This window comes from Chelonoidis abingdonii, chromosome 19 (genome assembly GCF_003597395.2).
Source record: "Chelonoidis abingdonii isolate Lonesome George chromosome 19, CheloAbing_2.0, whole genome shotgun sequence".
Lineage (NCBI taxonomy): Eukaryota > Metazoa > Chordata > Testudines > Testudinidae > Chelonoidis > Chelonoidis abingdonii.
In genome coordinates, this window is record NC_133787.1 from 39018412 (window position 1) to 39036181 (window position 17770).

General features: G+C 43.0%; 1 protein-coding gene across 4 annotated transcripts in view; it reads right to left on the reverse strand.

Annotated features, from left to right (window-relative positions):
• The window catches only part of GALNS (galactosamine (N-acetyl)-6-sulfatase), an 82615-nt gene that overhangs the window by 64151 nt on the left and 694 nt on the right, over positions 1 to 17770 (reverse strand). For 2 of the 4 annotated variants that reach the window (XR_012657297.1, XM_032764245.2), the window contains exons 2-7: positions 12186 to 12309; positions 10964 to 11038; positions 9134 to 9236; positions 2925 to 3068; positions 487 to 553; positions 226 to 353 (exon numbers count right to left, since the gene is read on the reverse strand). Coding sequence is in view for 2 of the 4 variants with exons in the window: in XM_032764245.2 (XP_032620136.1) it covers positions 226 to 353; positions 487 to 553; positions 2925 to 3068; positions 9134 to 9236; positions 10964 to 11038; positions 12186 to 12309 (641 nt within the window). In the remaining 2 variants the exon portion in view is untranslated. The other 2 variants (XR_012657298.1, XM_032764241.2) reach the window with 2 other exon arrangements.

The window sequence follows — 17770 nt, forward strand, 5'->3', positions numbered from 1 at the left end:
TGACCTTTATTTTGGCTTACAACAAATATATTAAAGCTCAAACTAGACAGTCTTTTTGAAAAAAAAAATACTGAAAGGAAATTCCATGCTAGCTAGTAGGTGTATTTACACACGCATGCGTACACACACTTTTAACAAGTGATCTATGTTACTTCAGTCCAATAAATATTGCTGTGGTTTTCTACTATCACAGTAGGCAGCATAAATCAAATAAAGGTGACTTACAACCCTCTCTGGCTAGTGCCCAAGAACTGTTTGGAGGCATAAACAGGAGCATGAGTGGCATCAATAGCCCAATAGAGAAAGAACGGCTGATGACTGGCTTGCTGCCGGCTAATAAAGTCGAGAGCTTCCTGTAAATAACAACAGAAATTAATGTTAACAGGATCATCCTCCGCCACCTAAAACCCTCAACCAAAAGAAACCAAAAAGAGCTGTGGGTTATAAAGCTATATGGGTCAAATGTATAAAGAAAATGTAAAATACCTGTAAGTAGATCTGAGTTAAGTTTGCTTCCCCTGTCTTCAGATCAATTTTGAAATCTTCGTAATATCTTAAAATAAAGCAGAGCCACGAAAAAAAAATCAATACCCGTGGAACACAGAACCAAAGAGCTGTTCTTCCCTATTACTTATATGGGCAGGTCATTGTTGTTACTCAACAAAAGGGCAGAGACCCACCACTTATGCAACCAGTTCATTATGGTTTTTTATGTTAGGCGAGAACAATGAAATTGCAAGGTCAGAAGAAATGGTGGGCTGTTGTGATGAAAACATAAAGGGTTACCACAAACAGGGAGGGGAGAAATGAAAACACCTTCACTAAGGGAATGGAATCAGTTTTCAAAGGAGGCACAGCTGGATGAACACCTCTGGGAGATGGTTTAGAGCAGCAATGGCCTATTTGTGGTCCATGAGCACATTTCGGCAACATGCAGTTTGTTCTTGGCTCTCTAGCCTGCCACAACCCCTGGCAGCCAACATTCACCCCTGCCTTAGCTGCATCACTTGTGACAAATGCCTGGTTTGAATATGTGAACACACTGGCACATAAGGGAATATTGGGCACTCCCGTGTCCCTTTCTTAAGTGCTCTGGCCTTTGAAGCCTTTCAGACTTGAGCACCAGAGCGCTGCATCATTAAAAAACAAGATGGCAGATAAAAGCCCAGCACTAAAGCAGTGGGGCTTTAAGTTCATCTTTTGAGGTGGGATGAGGATGCCAGGATTCCAGCAGGGAACAGCTGAGGAGTTCAGACTAAAATTTAGTACAGATCTAGTGCTTATAATCTTCAAGGTGCTTTAAAAATATTAACAACCCCATAGAAGTAGGGCAGTACTAATGTTTCCATTTTACAGATGGGAAAACAGAGATACAATATGAGAGCCAGGTTTAGAACTCAGGAATTTGTTTCTTAGCCCTGTGCTTTACCACTGGATTATGCATCTCTCTCAATAAGCAGGTAAGTCTGGGAGTGGGAAAGGAAGCTGGAAGATCTAGCAGGCATTGCCCAGACACAAATGCTCTGAATCCTTCTGGCTGCCAAGATCCTCCTTCATAAACATTTTCCGACTCCAGTGATAAGTGTCCCATCTTGACTTGCCCTCTCAGCTGCAAAAATCCTCCTACTCCAAGGCCTGGTCTGCACTGGGGGGTGGGGGTGGGGGAATCGATCTAAGATACACAACTTCAGCTACGAGAATAGCGTAGCTGAAGTCGACGTATCTTAGATTGATTTACCTCCCATCCTCACGGCGCGGGATCAATGGCCACAGTGCTCCTGTTGACTCCACTTCCGCCTCTTGCCCTAGTGGACTTCCGGAGACAACGGCAGAGCGGTCAATCTATCAGGGATCAATTTACTGCATCTAGACGAGACGTGATCTATCGATCCCTGATAGATAATCGCTACCCGCCAATCCAATGGGTAGTGTGGACGTACCCTAAGTGACAAAGGCTCTAAACCTAACACTGTCCTCCCACAGATGCCAAAATCCTCTTGCACACTTTCCTATACGAAATCCTCCTCACTTTGGCTTGGCACAGGGGTGGACAAACTTTTTTGCCTGAGGGTCACATTGGGGTTCCAAAACTGTATGGAGGGCCGGGTGTAATGTATTAAATTGCTCCCTGTAGGAATGTAGTACTTACGGAGCACCAGGACTGGCAGCCATAAGCAGCACATTCCTACGGGGAGCAATTTAATACTCTTGCAGTCGTGCTTCCAGGCAGCAGCTTGCAGTCCCGCCGCCTAGGGTGCTGGTGGCACAGCGAGATGAGGCTGCGGGGGAGGGGGGACAGCAAGGGAGGGGCTGGAGGCTAGCCTCCCCAGCCAGGAGCTTAAGGGCCAGGCAGGACGGTCGTGCAGACTGGCTGTGGCCTGCAGGCTGTTGCATGATTGCAAACCTCTGGCTTAGCATGATTGTGAGCAGTATAACACCCAGGTGACTGTTTGCAATCAGCCATCTCTGGTCTAGGGACAAAAGTCCTGAGCAAACAGAATGGGGGTAGGAAGGGAGAGGAAATACATCCCCTTCAGTGGGTCCCTTTCCCACTTTAACAATTCTAGGATTGCAAATTCACTACATGTGCTGAAAACACGATGTGGTACATGTCAGATGATATTTTGAACCAGTTCATCCCTGATGACTGACATTTCCTTCACTTGTGTCCAATAACTCCTGGCATGGTGTGAGGTTTCTGGAGATTGCTCCCCATCCAACCTAGCCATGGGGTTACTGCTGTGTCTGATCCAGGAGGATCTGCCTGCCTCTCCTAACTGAAGACAGTTTGCTGATTGAACACTTGTCTTTCAGTCGACCACAGGACAGCTGAGTAAGACCACAGAGAAAGCAAAGAAAACGAGCCGTTGGTAAGTTCCAAAATACATTTTTTAAATGAACCATGGAGCAAACAGCTGAATTACCTGCCAATCATTTCCTTGTCCCTATAAACAGGGATATTTGGGGTGGCTTTGTTATCGTAAGGTCCGAAATGGCAATTAGGGGATCCAAACCATTCATCAAATCCATGCTTCAAGGGGTGGAATTGGGGTCTGTGACCCAGATGCCTAGGAACAAAAGCCACAGAGAGTTCAGGAGTCCATTGCAAAGGAGTAAATAGTAATCTTACCAGAACTGCGTAGAAAGAAACATCTTTCAATGACATTAAAGGAAAACTTCAGTGATTAGTTCCAGTCCTCTAGTAGGCCAAATAAATAATGACTAGACAAAAACATGCATTCAAAGGAGATTATAGAAATCCCTGCCACTGTTCCAGTTGCTCCATTAAGTCAATGTCCAATTTCTCTTCTCTCTAAACATGTTGATTATCTGTGACGATGGTGCCTTGGGTGGAGGTGCCAGAACACACAGCAAAAATACATATAATAATGAATTTAGGGCTTAGGTCTCATTTATACCAAGGCTCTTCTACACCAGTAAATTGTGTAAAGGGACCACAAAGTGTGCGTAATTTACAATTATATTTACATTCACTTTAAGGCCCTTTATGCCACCAAAGTGATGTAAAATGGGCTTTAGTGTAAATGACAACGAGGCCCTTAGAATGTACATATGAAAGCAACACACAAATACACACACCAGCTTCTGTTAACAACTTTGTCCTGGATATAAAATTTAAACTTTCCTTCTTTAGCTTCAGGCTACTGCTCCTTTCCTTCCACATCTTCTGGGACTGTAAATAACTCACTTCCTTCATTTGTGAAAGTATTTATAGATGGTCATTCTGGCACTGTCTCAGCTGAATGGAATTACACCAGAGACTAATTTAGTCTCACGATTCCTGAACCGGTCACACACTGGCTGTGTAAATTAGAACCACAAATCTCCCCAGTTTTACATGTGGTATCCCTACATATATGTGCGTGCACCCGCACGTGCACACACACCACAACAAAAATACCCCTAGCTATCTTCACAGTGACTAGGGGCATGGAAAATCTGATCTCCAGAGAGATTTTAAAAAGTGGGACAGTTTACAAAGGAGGCGCGTAAGAAGGAATATGAGAAAAGCATACAACATAAATAAATAATTAATGGGATAGAGAAGGTAGATTAGATGCTCCTGTTCTCCCTTTCTCATAACACAAGAATGAAGGAAGACAATGAAACTCAAAGTCAGCAAATTCAAAACTGAGCAAGGGGAATACTTTTATCACCCAACACACAGTAAGAACGGCCATACTGGGTCAGACCAAAGGTCCACTTAGCCCATTGATCTTCCAACAGCAGTCAATGCCAGGTGCCCCAGAGGGAAAGAACAGAACAGGTAATCATCAAGTGATCCATGCCCCGTCACCCATTCCCAACTTCCCTGCCCATCTTAGCTAATAGCCATTGATGGACCTATCCTCCATGAATTTATCTAGTTCTTTTTTGAACCCTTTTATACTCTTGGCCTTAACAACATCCTCTGGCAAGGAGTTCCACAGGTTAACTTTGCATTGTGTGAAGAAATAGTTCCTTTTGTTTGTTTTAAACAAATGCCTATTAATTTTATTGGGTGACCCCTATTTCTTGTATTATGAGGAGTAAATAACACTTCCTTATTTACGTTCTCTACACCAGTCATGATTTTACTGACCTCGATCATATTCCCCCTTAGTTGTCTCTTTTCCAAGCTGAAAAGTCCAAGTCTTATTAAACTCTCCTCACATGGAAGCTGTTCCAGTAGTCCCTAATCATTTTTGTTGCTCTTTTCTGTACCTTTTCCAATTCAAATATATCTTTTTTTGAGATGGGGCGACCACATCTGCACATAGTATTCAAGATGTGGGCGTACCATGGATTTATATAGGGGCAATATGATATTTTCTGTCTTCTGTCAATCCCCTTCTTAATGATTTCCAACATTCTGTTAGCTCCTGCACATTGAGTGGATGTTTTCAGAGAACTATCCATGACTCCAAAACCTCTTTCTTGAGTGGTAACAGCTAAATTAGACCCCATCATTGCATATGTATAGTTAGGACGTTTCCAATGTGCATTACTTTGCATTTATCAACACCGAGCATAATATGACTGTGGAACTCACTGCCCCAGGATGTTACTGAGGCCAAGAACTTGGCAAGATTCAAAGAGAGACTCAAGATTTATAAGGATAACATAAAATTCAGGGAGACAAGGTGGGTGAGATAATATATTTTATTGGACCAACTTTTATTGATGAGAGAGACAAGCTTTCAAGCTCACGCAGAGCTCTTCTTCAGCTCTGGGAAAAGTGCTCAGAGTGTAACTACAGGGTAGAACAGATAAGGAGTTAACACATGTTGCAAGAGACCATTTGAGGTGAAGGGGATGGAGGGTTTGTGTGTTCCAGATTGTTATAGTGAGCCATAAATCCACTGTCTTTATTAAGTCCATGATTTTTGGTGTCTATCAGAGTTATGAATTTAAGCTCCCAGGCTTGTCTTTTGAAGGTGTTGTGCAGGTTTTCTTTGTTCTCCCAGCCTCTTCATGAGCCACTTTGAGGAAGAATTTCTGGACAAATGCACCACAAAACCAGTGATATATCTGAGATACACTGACGGTATTTTTATCCTCTGGACAGACAACTTAAACTACCTCAAAGATTACCACTATAACTTCAACAACCAGCACCCATCCATCAAACTTTCTGTAGATCATTCCCACACCAGCACCAACTTCCTGGACACCATGATCAACTTCAACAATGGGGCCCTACAGACAACTACATACAAGAAATCCCCAGATCACCACACCTACCTTCACCAATCCAGTAACCAACCCAAACACACCAAGACATCTATTATCTATAGTCAGGCACTCAGATACCACAGAATATGCCCCACTGAGAAAGTCCAGGATACATATCGCAGCACACTCAAAACCACCTTCACCACACAAGGACACTTCACCAGAGAAGTAGATCATACCATGGAATGGGCCACCCAAATACTCCAAAAGAACCTGCTTCAATATAGCAACCCTCCCCCCGCCCAACTGCACACTCATAGTTGTCACTTACCACCCCGCACTGGAATCCATACAGGGTGTCATCAAACAACTATAACCCATACTCGAGGTGGACCACATGTGGAAAGAAATCTTTCCTAAACTCCCTCTTCTGGCCTTCAAACCACCCCCCAACTCTGCCAAGCTCATCATCAGAGGCAAGCTCCCTACAGACCAGGACACACCACCTCAAAGCACCATCAGACCCTTCCAGAACAACAGTTGCAAAACCTGCAGACATATCTCCAGCTGTTGCGATGATCAACACCCCCACAACACACCTTTCAAGATCCATGGTTTCTATACATGTGGATCACAACATATGGTTTCCTCATCCAGTGTACTAAATGTCCCAATAGCATCTATGTGGGTGAAACCAGACAGTCACTATGCTGTCGAATGAACTCTCACAGAAAAATGATAAAAGACAAAAACTCTATCACCTGTGGGCAAACACTTTTTACAGAGCGATAACTCCATATCTGATCTCTCAGTCCTCTGCATAAACATCTTCAAAAGATGAGCCTGGAAGCTTTTAAATTCATAACTCTGCTAGATAGTAAAAATCATGGGTTTAATAAAGACACTGTATTTATGTCTCACTTAATCTGGAAACCATAAACCCTTTTTTCTCCTTCAGTTGTTAACTTCTCCTTGAATGGCCTCTTGCAACATGTGTTAACTCCTTATCTTTTTCACCTTGTATTTAACTGAGACACTCCGAGCACCTTTCCCAGAGTTGAAGAGTTCTGCATAAGCTCAAAAGCTTGTGTCTCTCACCAACAGAAGTGGTCCAATAAGAGGCCTTATTGAAATTCCAGGAGGCAAAGGGACGCAACCTTTGGGGAGGAGTCACGGGACTTAGGACTCAACTGAATATAGGGGACAACTAAGAAATAACAAGGCAGGGAGTGGAGGTCACAGATTCAAAACTAGGGATCCAGAAGGGGACACCAAGCAGAGAACCCCGGATAGCACCCACTGCTCCTCAAAGCTGTCCAGGGAGCCACTGGACGCCGCCCAGAGGAACGCTGCAAGGATGAGTGAGTCCAGGGAGGAACAGAAATAGGCCCCACAGATGCAAAGCACCTCCCCATCCAGCATCCTCCTCCTGGTGTTGAAGATAGCTATTTTGGCCAGTGCCAGGAGGAGGTGACGAGGAGGTCTCACGATCTCATGGGGCCACAGACAGGGTGCACATATATGAAAAGATGTGAGGAAAAGTGCAGCCAGAACCTCAATAGGAGGTTCTGGAGGAGTCAGATTAGGTGCTGCAACCTGGCGCATTCTAGACAGGCATGTACCAGGATCTACCTCACAGTGCAAAAGGGGCAGGCGTTGGGGATGGGGATGAACCACATGAAGGAGCTGCCAACAAATATCCCCGGTGGGCCATGAGTCCAGAGTGGTGTACAGGCTGGCCCACCGGGGGTTCCTCACTCTCCACAGGTGGTAGAAGGTCCCACCACTCACCCACCTTCTCTCTAATATACTGGGACCAACATGGCTATAACAACACGGCAAATAATATTCAGAGCTGAAATAGCAAATACTTAAAAGAGAGGGTTAAAAGAGATATAAAACCTCCCGTTTAAGGCTAGTGTCTCTAACCAATAGGGGTTACGATGAAACTTTAATGGGGTCAGGTTATCTCACATCTGCAGTTTCCAGTACCCTTCTCTGAAGCAGCTGATGTACAGCAATTCTTAGGTGCACAATGACACCGCATTGTGAGTTCATTTTTACTTTGCTTTTTATCATCACTAGGTGTTCCAGACTCGCTGCTTTCCAGATAACTGTCTGGAACCAATATGTATTTGTGCTGCTTATTTCCTTTCCCTAGCTGTATGAATTTACATTTATTAGCACTGAATGCATCTCATTGCATTCAGCCCACTGATCCGATTTTTCCTGACCATTTTGTTGTTTGGATCTGGGCTAATAAATAATTCACTGTTTTAGGTTAGTTTACTTTCCTTCCAATTTCTGGGTTGCTGGAAAATTTGATCGCAGTTGAATCTATACCTTTCTTTATATTGTTAAATAATACGGATTCCATAACTGACTACCTTAACACTGGTCCCCACTTGAAGGTTGTATTATTAACAATTACTCTGTTGATTTCATGTTATATCCAGTTGGTATCTATGCAGTTTTGAAGTTTATTATTTACGCATTTATTTATTACATAGTACTACTATGAATTATGAATTACCAGCATGGAGACCTAGAAACCCAATGGGACTCAATCACATCACACAAGTTGTTTATTGCAATTCAGATGTTCTATGCCCGCTGGCTTCTCTTCCACTACTACAATAGTAATCCCATCAAAGAAGACTATTGTATTTGTTTGGCAGCTCTCCAGCTTTTCCCTCCTACCCTGCACAGGAACCACACTTGCATTTAGTTGCCAGGTACCTCTCCTGACTGCCCTGATTTATTGAAGATTAGGTTCACAAGTTCTGATGTTTCCTTTGCTAAAATCTGGGCCTACATCCATAAAAGTCAAAGGAGTTTTGTCAGCGACTTCAATGAGAACAGGATCAAGCCCTTCATCCTCTTAAAATTCTTGGGATGTAGTTCACTCAGATCTTTGGTCAATACTCTTTCACTGTCTATTTATTTACCCTTTGCTCTGCTAGATTAGGTCATCACTCTTCTCTGTAGCTTTGTCTAATATCAGCATGTTTCCTTCATGTGACTGTATCTTCATTTCTATCCTAACATTCTGCTGCCTAAAAAAAAAAAAAAAAAAGATGCCTCCAGAGTTTACAAGTCAGACTTATCTGCAGAGAATCAATGATATACAGCAGGGGCCAAAGACAAAAAACTGTAGAGGGTAAGGGAAATGCTCCAACAAAACATCTCTGCAATTTCTGATGAAAGTTAAGTACAATGTAGTGCCGAATGAAAGCACAAAGGGTTAAGGGTTTGGGGCCTTTTTTTGCTATATCTATCTATAAAACTATAGTACTCTACTGAGAAATTAATCACAGCAGGTGGGAAGATCCTGCCCAGATTTGAAAACACAGATGTTTGAGCTTCAAATGAGTGCTCTCAAACTCTGGTTCTCCCAGTCTCTCCACACGACTAAAGCACACACACATACAAACAAGATATTTCAAGACAAGCTTACCATTTGCCAATGATCTTACTGACATATCCTGCCTTCTTCAGCAATTCTGGAAGCAGCAGCTCAGAACCTGGGATTCCCCCTACTATTTCCTGTGGTGTATAGGCTGTATAAAACGAGAACATATTTTTTAACTCATGACTAAGGCTAGCAAGCAGGTCATGAAAGCTTATGGACACTCATCCTTAGAAGCTTATTTGACAGGACCAAAAATTAGGCTTGCTCAATGGTCCAACAATACTGTAGTAAAGGATTCAAATTCTTCAGCCCACCAGGTCTCAGAACAAGCTGACTCAGCAAACTCACTGCCCCAGGGAATGGAGCCCTTCACACACGGAGCCTTTGTTGGCTGGAGGGACGGTGTGGATGCAGGTGGCTGTAAGGAGAGAAAGTTGGGGCCATTTGGTTTATACTTTTGCCAAACTGCTTGAAGTTATCTATAATTAGTGCATTTTTATAACTCAAAGGATTAGTTAAATAAAAGGACAAATGGACTTGCTCAAAGTGCACTGGCTGATCCAAAATAGTGTGTCTCCAATATTTTCTAGTTGAGAACACAGGGCACAACCGTCAGTGAGTTAGGAGATACCCAAGTTCTCCCATTGATGGATAGTGTGAACCAATAGGTAGCTCTAATTGTGTGCCCAGATTGTCTGGTCTTATAAAGCAGCTGTAATTTTAGAATTAGACCAACCCAAAGACATTCTGAGCAGGTACATTCCTTCATGAGTGCTGGAGGAGAGCTCTCCTGGCAGGCAGCATCGTGTTATGTAACTCCTTGTTTAACTGGCCGGGAAAGGTTTACTTCTATAAGACTGTATGACGGGGTATTCACCCCACACAAGACTAAACCATTAAAAATGGCCAATTAACCTTACAGGACAGGCTACATCAGGAGGCGAGGCAGGGATTACTAAGGGCTAACAGTTGATGAAACCCTGCTGGGGGAGGAGTTGGGACAGGCTTATAAAGAGAGGAAGGGCTGCAGGGAGGAGCTCTGCTGTCACTCCCTAGAGAGGAGGGCAGTTGGTCAGAGATGAGGAGGTGGCCCAGCACGGAGTAAGCCCTGGGATCCTGCCTTAGAATACAAACTCTGGCAAGAACCCAAGGAAGGGGTGAAATAGCCACAGGGAGCAAAGGGGGGCCAGAAGATAGGGAAGAAAGGCAGGAAAGAGGCCATGGAACTGGCAACAAGATTGGAGCTGGAGCAGACTGTTGTTGCTGGGCATGGAATTCCTGGGCTGGGACCCTGAGCAGCGGGCATGTCTGGATTCCCCTACTGGCCACTGGAAAAATGGCACTGACTGGCCAGAGGATCAGAAAACTGCCTGAGACACAGAAAGGGAGCTCCCTGAGCCCAAAGAGAGAGACTGAAGGAGGGGGCAGGAGACTGGTCAAGAGCTAATCCCCAGATGAACTACAAGGAGGCGCCCCAGCAGTGAGTAGTAAACCCCATGACAGACTTGATTTTAAACAGCTTGTTCTTAAGTAAGACGTTAACACCACATCCCATGTCACTTTTCTTCTTTCACTCATGTTAATTAGCCCACCCAAGGAACCAACATCTCAGCCAGAAGAAGCAAACAGATTAACACCTTTAGCGATGTCTTTCCTTTCCAGTATCATGTGTAAGAAGCAATAGACTTCTTATTAACTGCAGTGGAGCTACATGCCAATCGCATGTTGTCACTCTGAAAATGTACCTCCTGGAAAACCCATGAAGGAGAGCACAGGGGCAAATGCCAATATTCAGCCACGCCTACTGCCAAGCCAAAAGGCAAAGACTAAAGGAAGAAAAGGCATTTCTAGGAGAAGCAGCACTGATGTTCGCACCATTTCTGGCATGTGCATTCGTGGTGTAGAACCCATTCCTGATGGGGAGACGTCCCGTCAACAACGCTGCTCGTGCTGCAGATAAAACAATCAAAACAAAGAAAGCATGAATAGGGAGTCTTATTTTCTTTATACAAATTCTCTGCTTCAGAGTTCATGTTTCGGCTGATGCCAGCATGATGACTGGAGATCATAGGGAATTTCTGCTATAGATTACTGCTTAGCTGATAAGAGTAATCATCAACCCAAAGGATCCTAAAGTCATACACATACTTGGCCAAGTAACTTTAAACAGCATTTCTGGGGTGAGTATATGGGAGACACATCTTAATCTAGCTCAGATTAGCAAACAGTTATTTGCTAAATTTACATTCATTATCTTGCCTTGACAAAACCATTTTATCTACTTCTACAAGTAACAAAGGCAAGGTATCCAGCTCAAGCATGATAGAGATCAAGGCTCTGATTCACGAAAGCAGTTAAGCAGATGTTTAGCTTAAGTATCTGCTTAAATCCCACTGAAGTCAAGGGGACTTAAAGCAGGTGTTTTAGTGCTTTCCTGAATGGGGATGGACTTAAACATATGGTTACATGTTTTCCCGAATGGAGGCCTCAAAGTCCTCTTTTCTCCTTTACATTTTAGCTGTCAGCTGGCAATCAGACTTGAAGAACCAGACACAGTGACAAAGATGTAAAATCTACATTGGACTCAAATGGCTTTGTCCCTTTTCTCCCTCTCTAAATCTCTTAGTGGCTAACAATGACAACAATAGGCCAGAACGTGTAGTTGCTCCACGCATGGAAGTCCCAGTCAATGGAAGTTCTGCCTATAGAACAGAATCAAGCCCATTGTACACTTCCTTCCTGTTGGATTTCTCCAACAAAGATTTAGATACTGTTTTGTCTGATTGCCCCAAAGAGGGAAGAGATGAAATAATTCAGCTGCAGAGGCCTGAAGGCTAAAACAGAATTAAAAAAAAAATCCTTTAAATGAAGTGTTTTGATGATTAAAATACTGTTTTGTATAAACAGAAGATTGTAGTTTTTCCTCAAGAAAAAAATAAAAAGGAAGCAAAATGCAAGATGAAAGCTCCAAATCCTAACACTGCCTTAAGGGTAATCACTGGTTTGGTTGCTAGTTTATGTAAGATGCTGGCAAACATCCTGATCTTCCCAGAAGGTGGCAATTTTACATAGTAGTTTAAAGCTGAAATTTACTTACATGGAGAGCACAGAGGGTTAGCAGTGTAGAAATTTGGGAAGAGCATCCCTTCTGAAGCCATCTGGTCCAAGTTAGGGGTTTCTTTAGAGGGCTCTCCAAACACTCCCAAATCACCCCAACCCATCTGCAGAAAGACCACACCAAAAATACACTGAAGTAATTTTAGCTTTCTATAAACTACTGTACTACCTTCTGGACCAGAGTAGCATTTTTATTTTTATAAGCTTTTCTGTAGTGCTCATCACTATAATATCTGAACACTTCACATACACAATATGAATTTACCCTCACAACCCTTCTGGGAAGTAAGGAAGCATTACTGTCACCAATTACAGAGCGAAACTAACGGACAGAGAGAGATTACGTGACTTGCCCAAAGTGACAAAAGAAATCTATTAGAAAAATGGGAACAGAACCCAGATCTCTTCAGTCTCAGTCCAGCGTCTTAATTATAAAATTATCCATTAAGTTATCCTACATTTCCAAATACTGGATACATGCAACCAGAAATGCACAGTGAAGATCTAAGTAAAAAAGTAGGGTTGCATAATAACTGAGGGCATTGAGGAGTACAGTTTAAAAGTGAAGCTCAGGAGAGAAGTGCACCATTATCACAACATTTCTCTCTGCCAGTGTGCCACATGATGGCCTTACCATAGTGTGGCTTAGGACAAAGATGTGTGGCTAATGTGACCACACAGCTCCTGCTCAGGAGCCTATTTTGTGCAAAAAAGGGAGCTCTAGAAAATTCCCAACCCATCTGGCTAATTTCAATATTGAAAAACAATACTGAAGCAAAAAGGGAGCAACTTAATGAGCAATTAGGCACTGTGCCTGCCTAAAGATTATACTCTGCCTTAAATATTCAAAAGCTTTCTGTACTACAGTCACTTATCAGGTGGGCAAAAGAAATGCAGAGGACATAATCCATATAGACCTTAGGAAGGCTTTCAGTGCAGTCCCACTTGAGAGTCTAACAGAGACATCAGAACGATGCAGTTTGGAAAAGAATACTGCAGAATAGATACAAAGCTGGCTGATGGGTCGTCAGCAGAGAGAAACGAAATGGGACAACATGAAACCAAGAACTGGAATTCAGAAAAGTTCCAAAGAAGTCAGTGTTCAGTTCCATATTGTTCCGTATCTTTACCAATGATAAGGAAGGAGAAAAGAATAGTCCAGTAATCAAATTCACTGACACAAGGGAGGAGGCACAGACACTTCCGTAAGATCAGAGAAATAGGCAAAAGCCCACGGGAAGGTATTATTTTTATTACTGTGGCCCCCAGAAGCTCCAATCGGGGCCTGTGCCCCATTATGCTGGGTGCTCAACAAAGATATATGGAGAGATTATCCTTGCCCCAAAGGGCTTTAAATATAGAAAAAATGAAAGTTCACTTGGGAGAAAATAATCCTGAATACAAAACATAGGGAAACATAGGTGGGCAGCTACATCCAGTCACCACAATGCGGCCAGGTAGGTGAGCTGTGAGTTGGCCATAGACACCCTCAATTAGCTTTCTGAGAAGCTCAAAACAACATGCAACACATTCCTGCCAAGAAAGAATCGAAAGAAAGAAATGCAGATCTTCGAAGAGAAGCTACTTGAGGGGATACTGCACACTTAAAAATCCTATGTTGTAAACAAATTCATTTATTTAACTGTGTTACTAACACCATCATAGATGGTTAAAGGCAAATAATTTTAAGATTAATTCATCTGTGATTATTTTTGCTCTTTATTTAATTTGATTTTCTTTGCATTTTTCTCAGTATGGGCACTGAAAATTAATGAAGTCAGCTTCCTTCTTACTGTTTATTTCATTTTGAAGCTCTTAGTGGTGCAGTGTTTGGATTTTAACTAGGGCTGTCTATTAATCACAGTTAACTCACCCGATTAACTCAAACAATTAATCGTGACTAATAAAATTAATTGCGATTTAATCGCCGTATTGAAATTTAATAAATGCTGTATTTTGGATGTTCTTCTACATTTTCATATACATTGTATTCTGTGCTGTAATTGAAATCAAAGTGTATATTATTTTTTATTACCAAGATTTGCACTGTAAAATGATAAAAAATAGTATTTTTCAATTCTCCCATACAAGTACTGTAGTGCAATCTTTTTGTCATGAAAGCACGACTTACAAATGTAGATTTGTTGTTACATAACCGCACTCAAAAATAAAACAATGTAAAACTTCAGAGCTTCCAAGTCCACTCAGTTCTTCTTTTTGTTCAGCCCTCTTCTTATTTACGTCACGAGAAAGTGAAAGCAGGCATTTGCATGGCACTTTTGTAGCCGGCACTGCAAGGTATTTACGTGCCAGATATGCCAAACATTTGTATGCCCCTTCATGCTTCGACCACCATTCCAGAGGACGTGCTTCCATGCTGACGACACTCATTAAAAAAAAAAACGCGTTAATTAAATTTGTGACTGAACTCCTTGGGGGAGAATTGTATGTCCCTTGCTCTGTTTTACCTGCATTCTAACATATATTTCATGTTATAGCAGTCTCAGATGAGGACCCAGCACATGCTCATTTTAAGAACACTTTCACTGCAAACTTGACAAAATGCAAAGAACATACAATGAGAAATTTCTAAAGACAGCTACAGCACTCAGCGCAAGGTTTAAGAATTTAAAACGCCTTCCAAAATCCGAGAGGGACAAGGTGTGGAGCATGCTTTCAGAAGACTTAAAAGAGCAACACTCCAATACAGAAGCTACAGAATACGAACCTCCAAAAAAAGAAAAGCAACCTTCTGCTGGTGGCATCTGACTCAGATAATGAAACTGAACATGCATCAGTCTGCACTGCTTTGGACTGCTATAGAGCAAAACCCGCCATCAGCATGGACATATGTCCCTTGGAATGGTGATCGAAGCATGAAGGGACATATGAATCTTTAGTGCATCTGGCACGTAAACATCTCGCAACACTGGCTACAACAGTGCCTTGAGAACGCCTGTTCTCATTTTCAGGTGACATTGTAAACAAGAGGTGGACAGCATTATCTCCTGCAAATGTAAACAAACTTGTTTGTCTGAGTGATTGACTGAACAAGATGTAGGACTGAGTGGCCTTGCAGGTTTTAAAATTTTACATTGTTTTATTTTTGAATGCAGATTTTTTTTTTTTACATAATTCTACATGTGTAAGTTCAAATTTCATGATAAAGAGATTGCACAACAGTCTGTGTATTAGGTGCACTGAAAAATACTATTTCTTTTGGTTTTTTGGAGTGCAAATTCTTGTAATCAAAAATAAATATATAGAGAGAGCACTGTACACTTTGTATTCTGTGTTGTAATTGAAATCAATATATTTGAAAATGTAGAAAATATCTACAAATATTTAAATAAATGGTGCTCTAAAAAAATCTGTCTGGGGATTGGTCCTGCTTTGAGCAGGGGGTTGGACCAGATGACCTCCTGAGGTCCCTTCCAACTCTGATATTCTATGATTCTATGAATTTTAACCAGTTTCTGAAACTGTGCTGAACATGATTTATTGTTGTCACACTTATAACTGCACTCTGTTCTGCCCTGCTTCAACCACACCCATTGCTAACACCAACAGATATTCCTATAGCATAGACAAGGCTTTGGTGACAATGACTCTTCAAAGGGGAAGCCACTTATTTCAGGAGGTTAAGGGTGAAACAAGAAGAAGTAATACCCTGAAAAAATCAAGTGAGAAATTCAGAAACATTTTCCAACAGTGAGATCAGTTAGTCAATGGAATAATTTTCCAAAGGCTGTAGCTGAATCACAATAACTAGGAGAGTCAATGATTAGGCTACTAGAAAAAATGCATAGGTGCTTAGCTCCTGATCCCACAACGACTTACACACATGCTTAACTTTATGCATCTGAGTAGTCCCATTTGTCTTCAATAAGACTACTAATGGGTGTGAAGTTAAATTCATGCATAAGTTTTTTTGCAAGATAGTAGTAGCCTTAGGGTATGGCTACACTGGCACTTTACAGCGCTGCAACTTTCACGCTCAGGGGTGTGAAACAACACCCCCCTGAGCGCTGCAAGATACAGCGCTGTAAAGTCTCAGCGTAATCAGTGCCGCAGCGCTGGGAGCGCGGCTTCCAGCGCTGCAAGCTACACCCGTAGAGGATGTAGTTTATGTGCAGCACTGGGAGAGCTCTCTCCCAGCACTGGCGCTCCAACCACACGCAGAGCTTTGAAATTTCAAGTGTAACCATACCCTTAGTATGTTTACACTGCAATTAGAAACCTGTGGCTAGGCCATGCAAGCTGACCCAAGGCTTGTGGGCTTTGACTGTGTTTAACTGCAGTGTAGACGTTTGGGCTCAGGCTGAAGCCTGGACTCTAGGAGCATGCGAGATGAGAGGGTCCCAGAGTGCTGGCACCTGAACCTCTACATCACAATTAAACAGTGCCATAACCCAAACCCGGCAAGCCCGAGACAGCTGGCAAAACAGGCCAACAGTGGGTGTCTAACTGCAGTGTAGACGTACCCAGCGTAGAGACTGGGGCAGTAATGCACTAATGCAAACACAGTATTCAGGGCCCAGACACTCCTCTTCACCTTTTTATAACTTTTACATAAAATCTGGAAAGGGCTTGAAAGGGAACATCAGAGCATTCCAATTTTCAAAATACAAGTGAAGATTTTTAATCTGATACAGAAACAACTGCTGGTATCAGATAAAATGTCATTCAAATAGTTAACCCAAGTCAAAAACACTTTTAAATATATTTAACACAATTATAAATGCTGGAGGCAAAGTAGTGTTTGGGGTGCAGGTTGACAGCTTGCGACCGCCCCCAACTAATAACCTTGCGACCCCTAGAGGGGTCCAGACCCCCAGTTTGAGAACCCCTGACATAGAAAATCTCCATTGGTAGATCTTCTCCTAAGGCAGGGTCGGCAACCTCTGGCACATGGCCTGCCAGGCTCAGCACCCGGGTGGGCCGGGCCAGTGTGTTTACCTGCCTTGTCGGCAGGTTCAGTCAACTGGGGCTCCCATTGGCTGCGGTTCGCCATCCCAGACCAATGGGGGCACAGGGAAGCGGCGCGACCGAAGATGTGCTAGTCGTGGCTTCCCACCACCCCCACTGACCTGGGACAGCGAACTGCAGCCAGTGGGAGCCGCGATCAGGTAAACAAACTGGCCCAGCCCACCCGAGTGCTGAGCCTGGCGAGCCATGTGCCAGAGGTTGCCGACCCCACCTTAGGGGAAGATCTACCAACGGAGACCCTGCCTTAAGGGGTCCGAACCATATACTTCTCAGCATCTGCCAGCTTCCCCCAGCCCTTAAAATTAAAAAGGTCGTAGAGCAGCTTCTAAACTAAGTGCCAGCAATCTGGTTCCATTTTGGTGCAGGTGGAGTCCACTCTTCCTGTACAGGCTCCCCCATCCCAAAAGTTTCTCCAGTTCTTAGTAAATCTAAACCCCTCCTCCCTACACCATTGTCTCATTCTAGTAGCCAGGTGACATGACCCTCCCCAGCCTCCTCCACAACCCCCCATGACCAGCTCTCTACCTCCCCCCCTGTGAACCCCCTCCCCAGCCCCTTTGTTTGCAAAAGACAGAG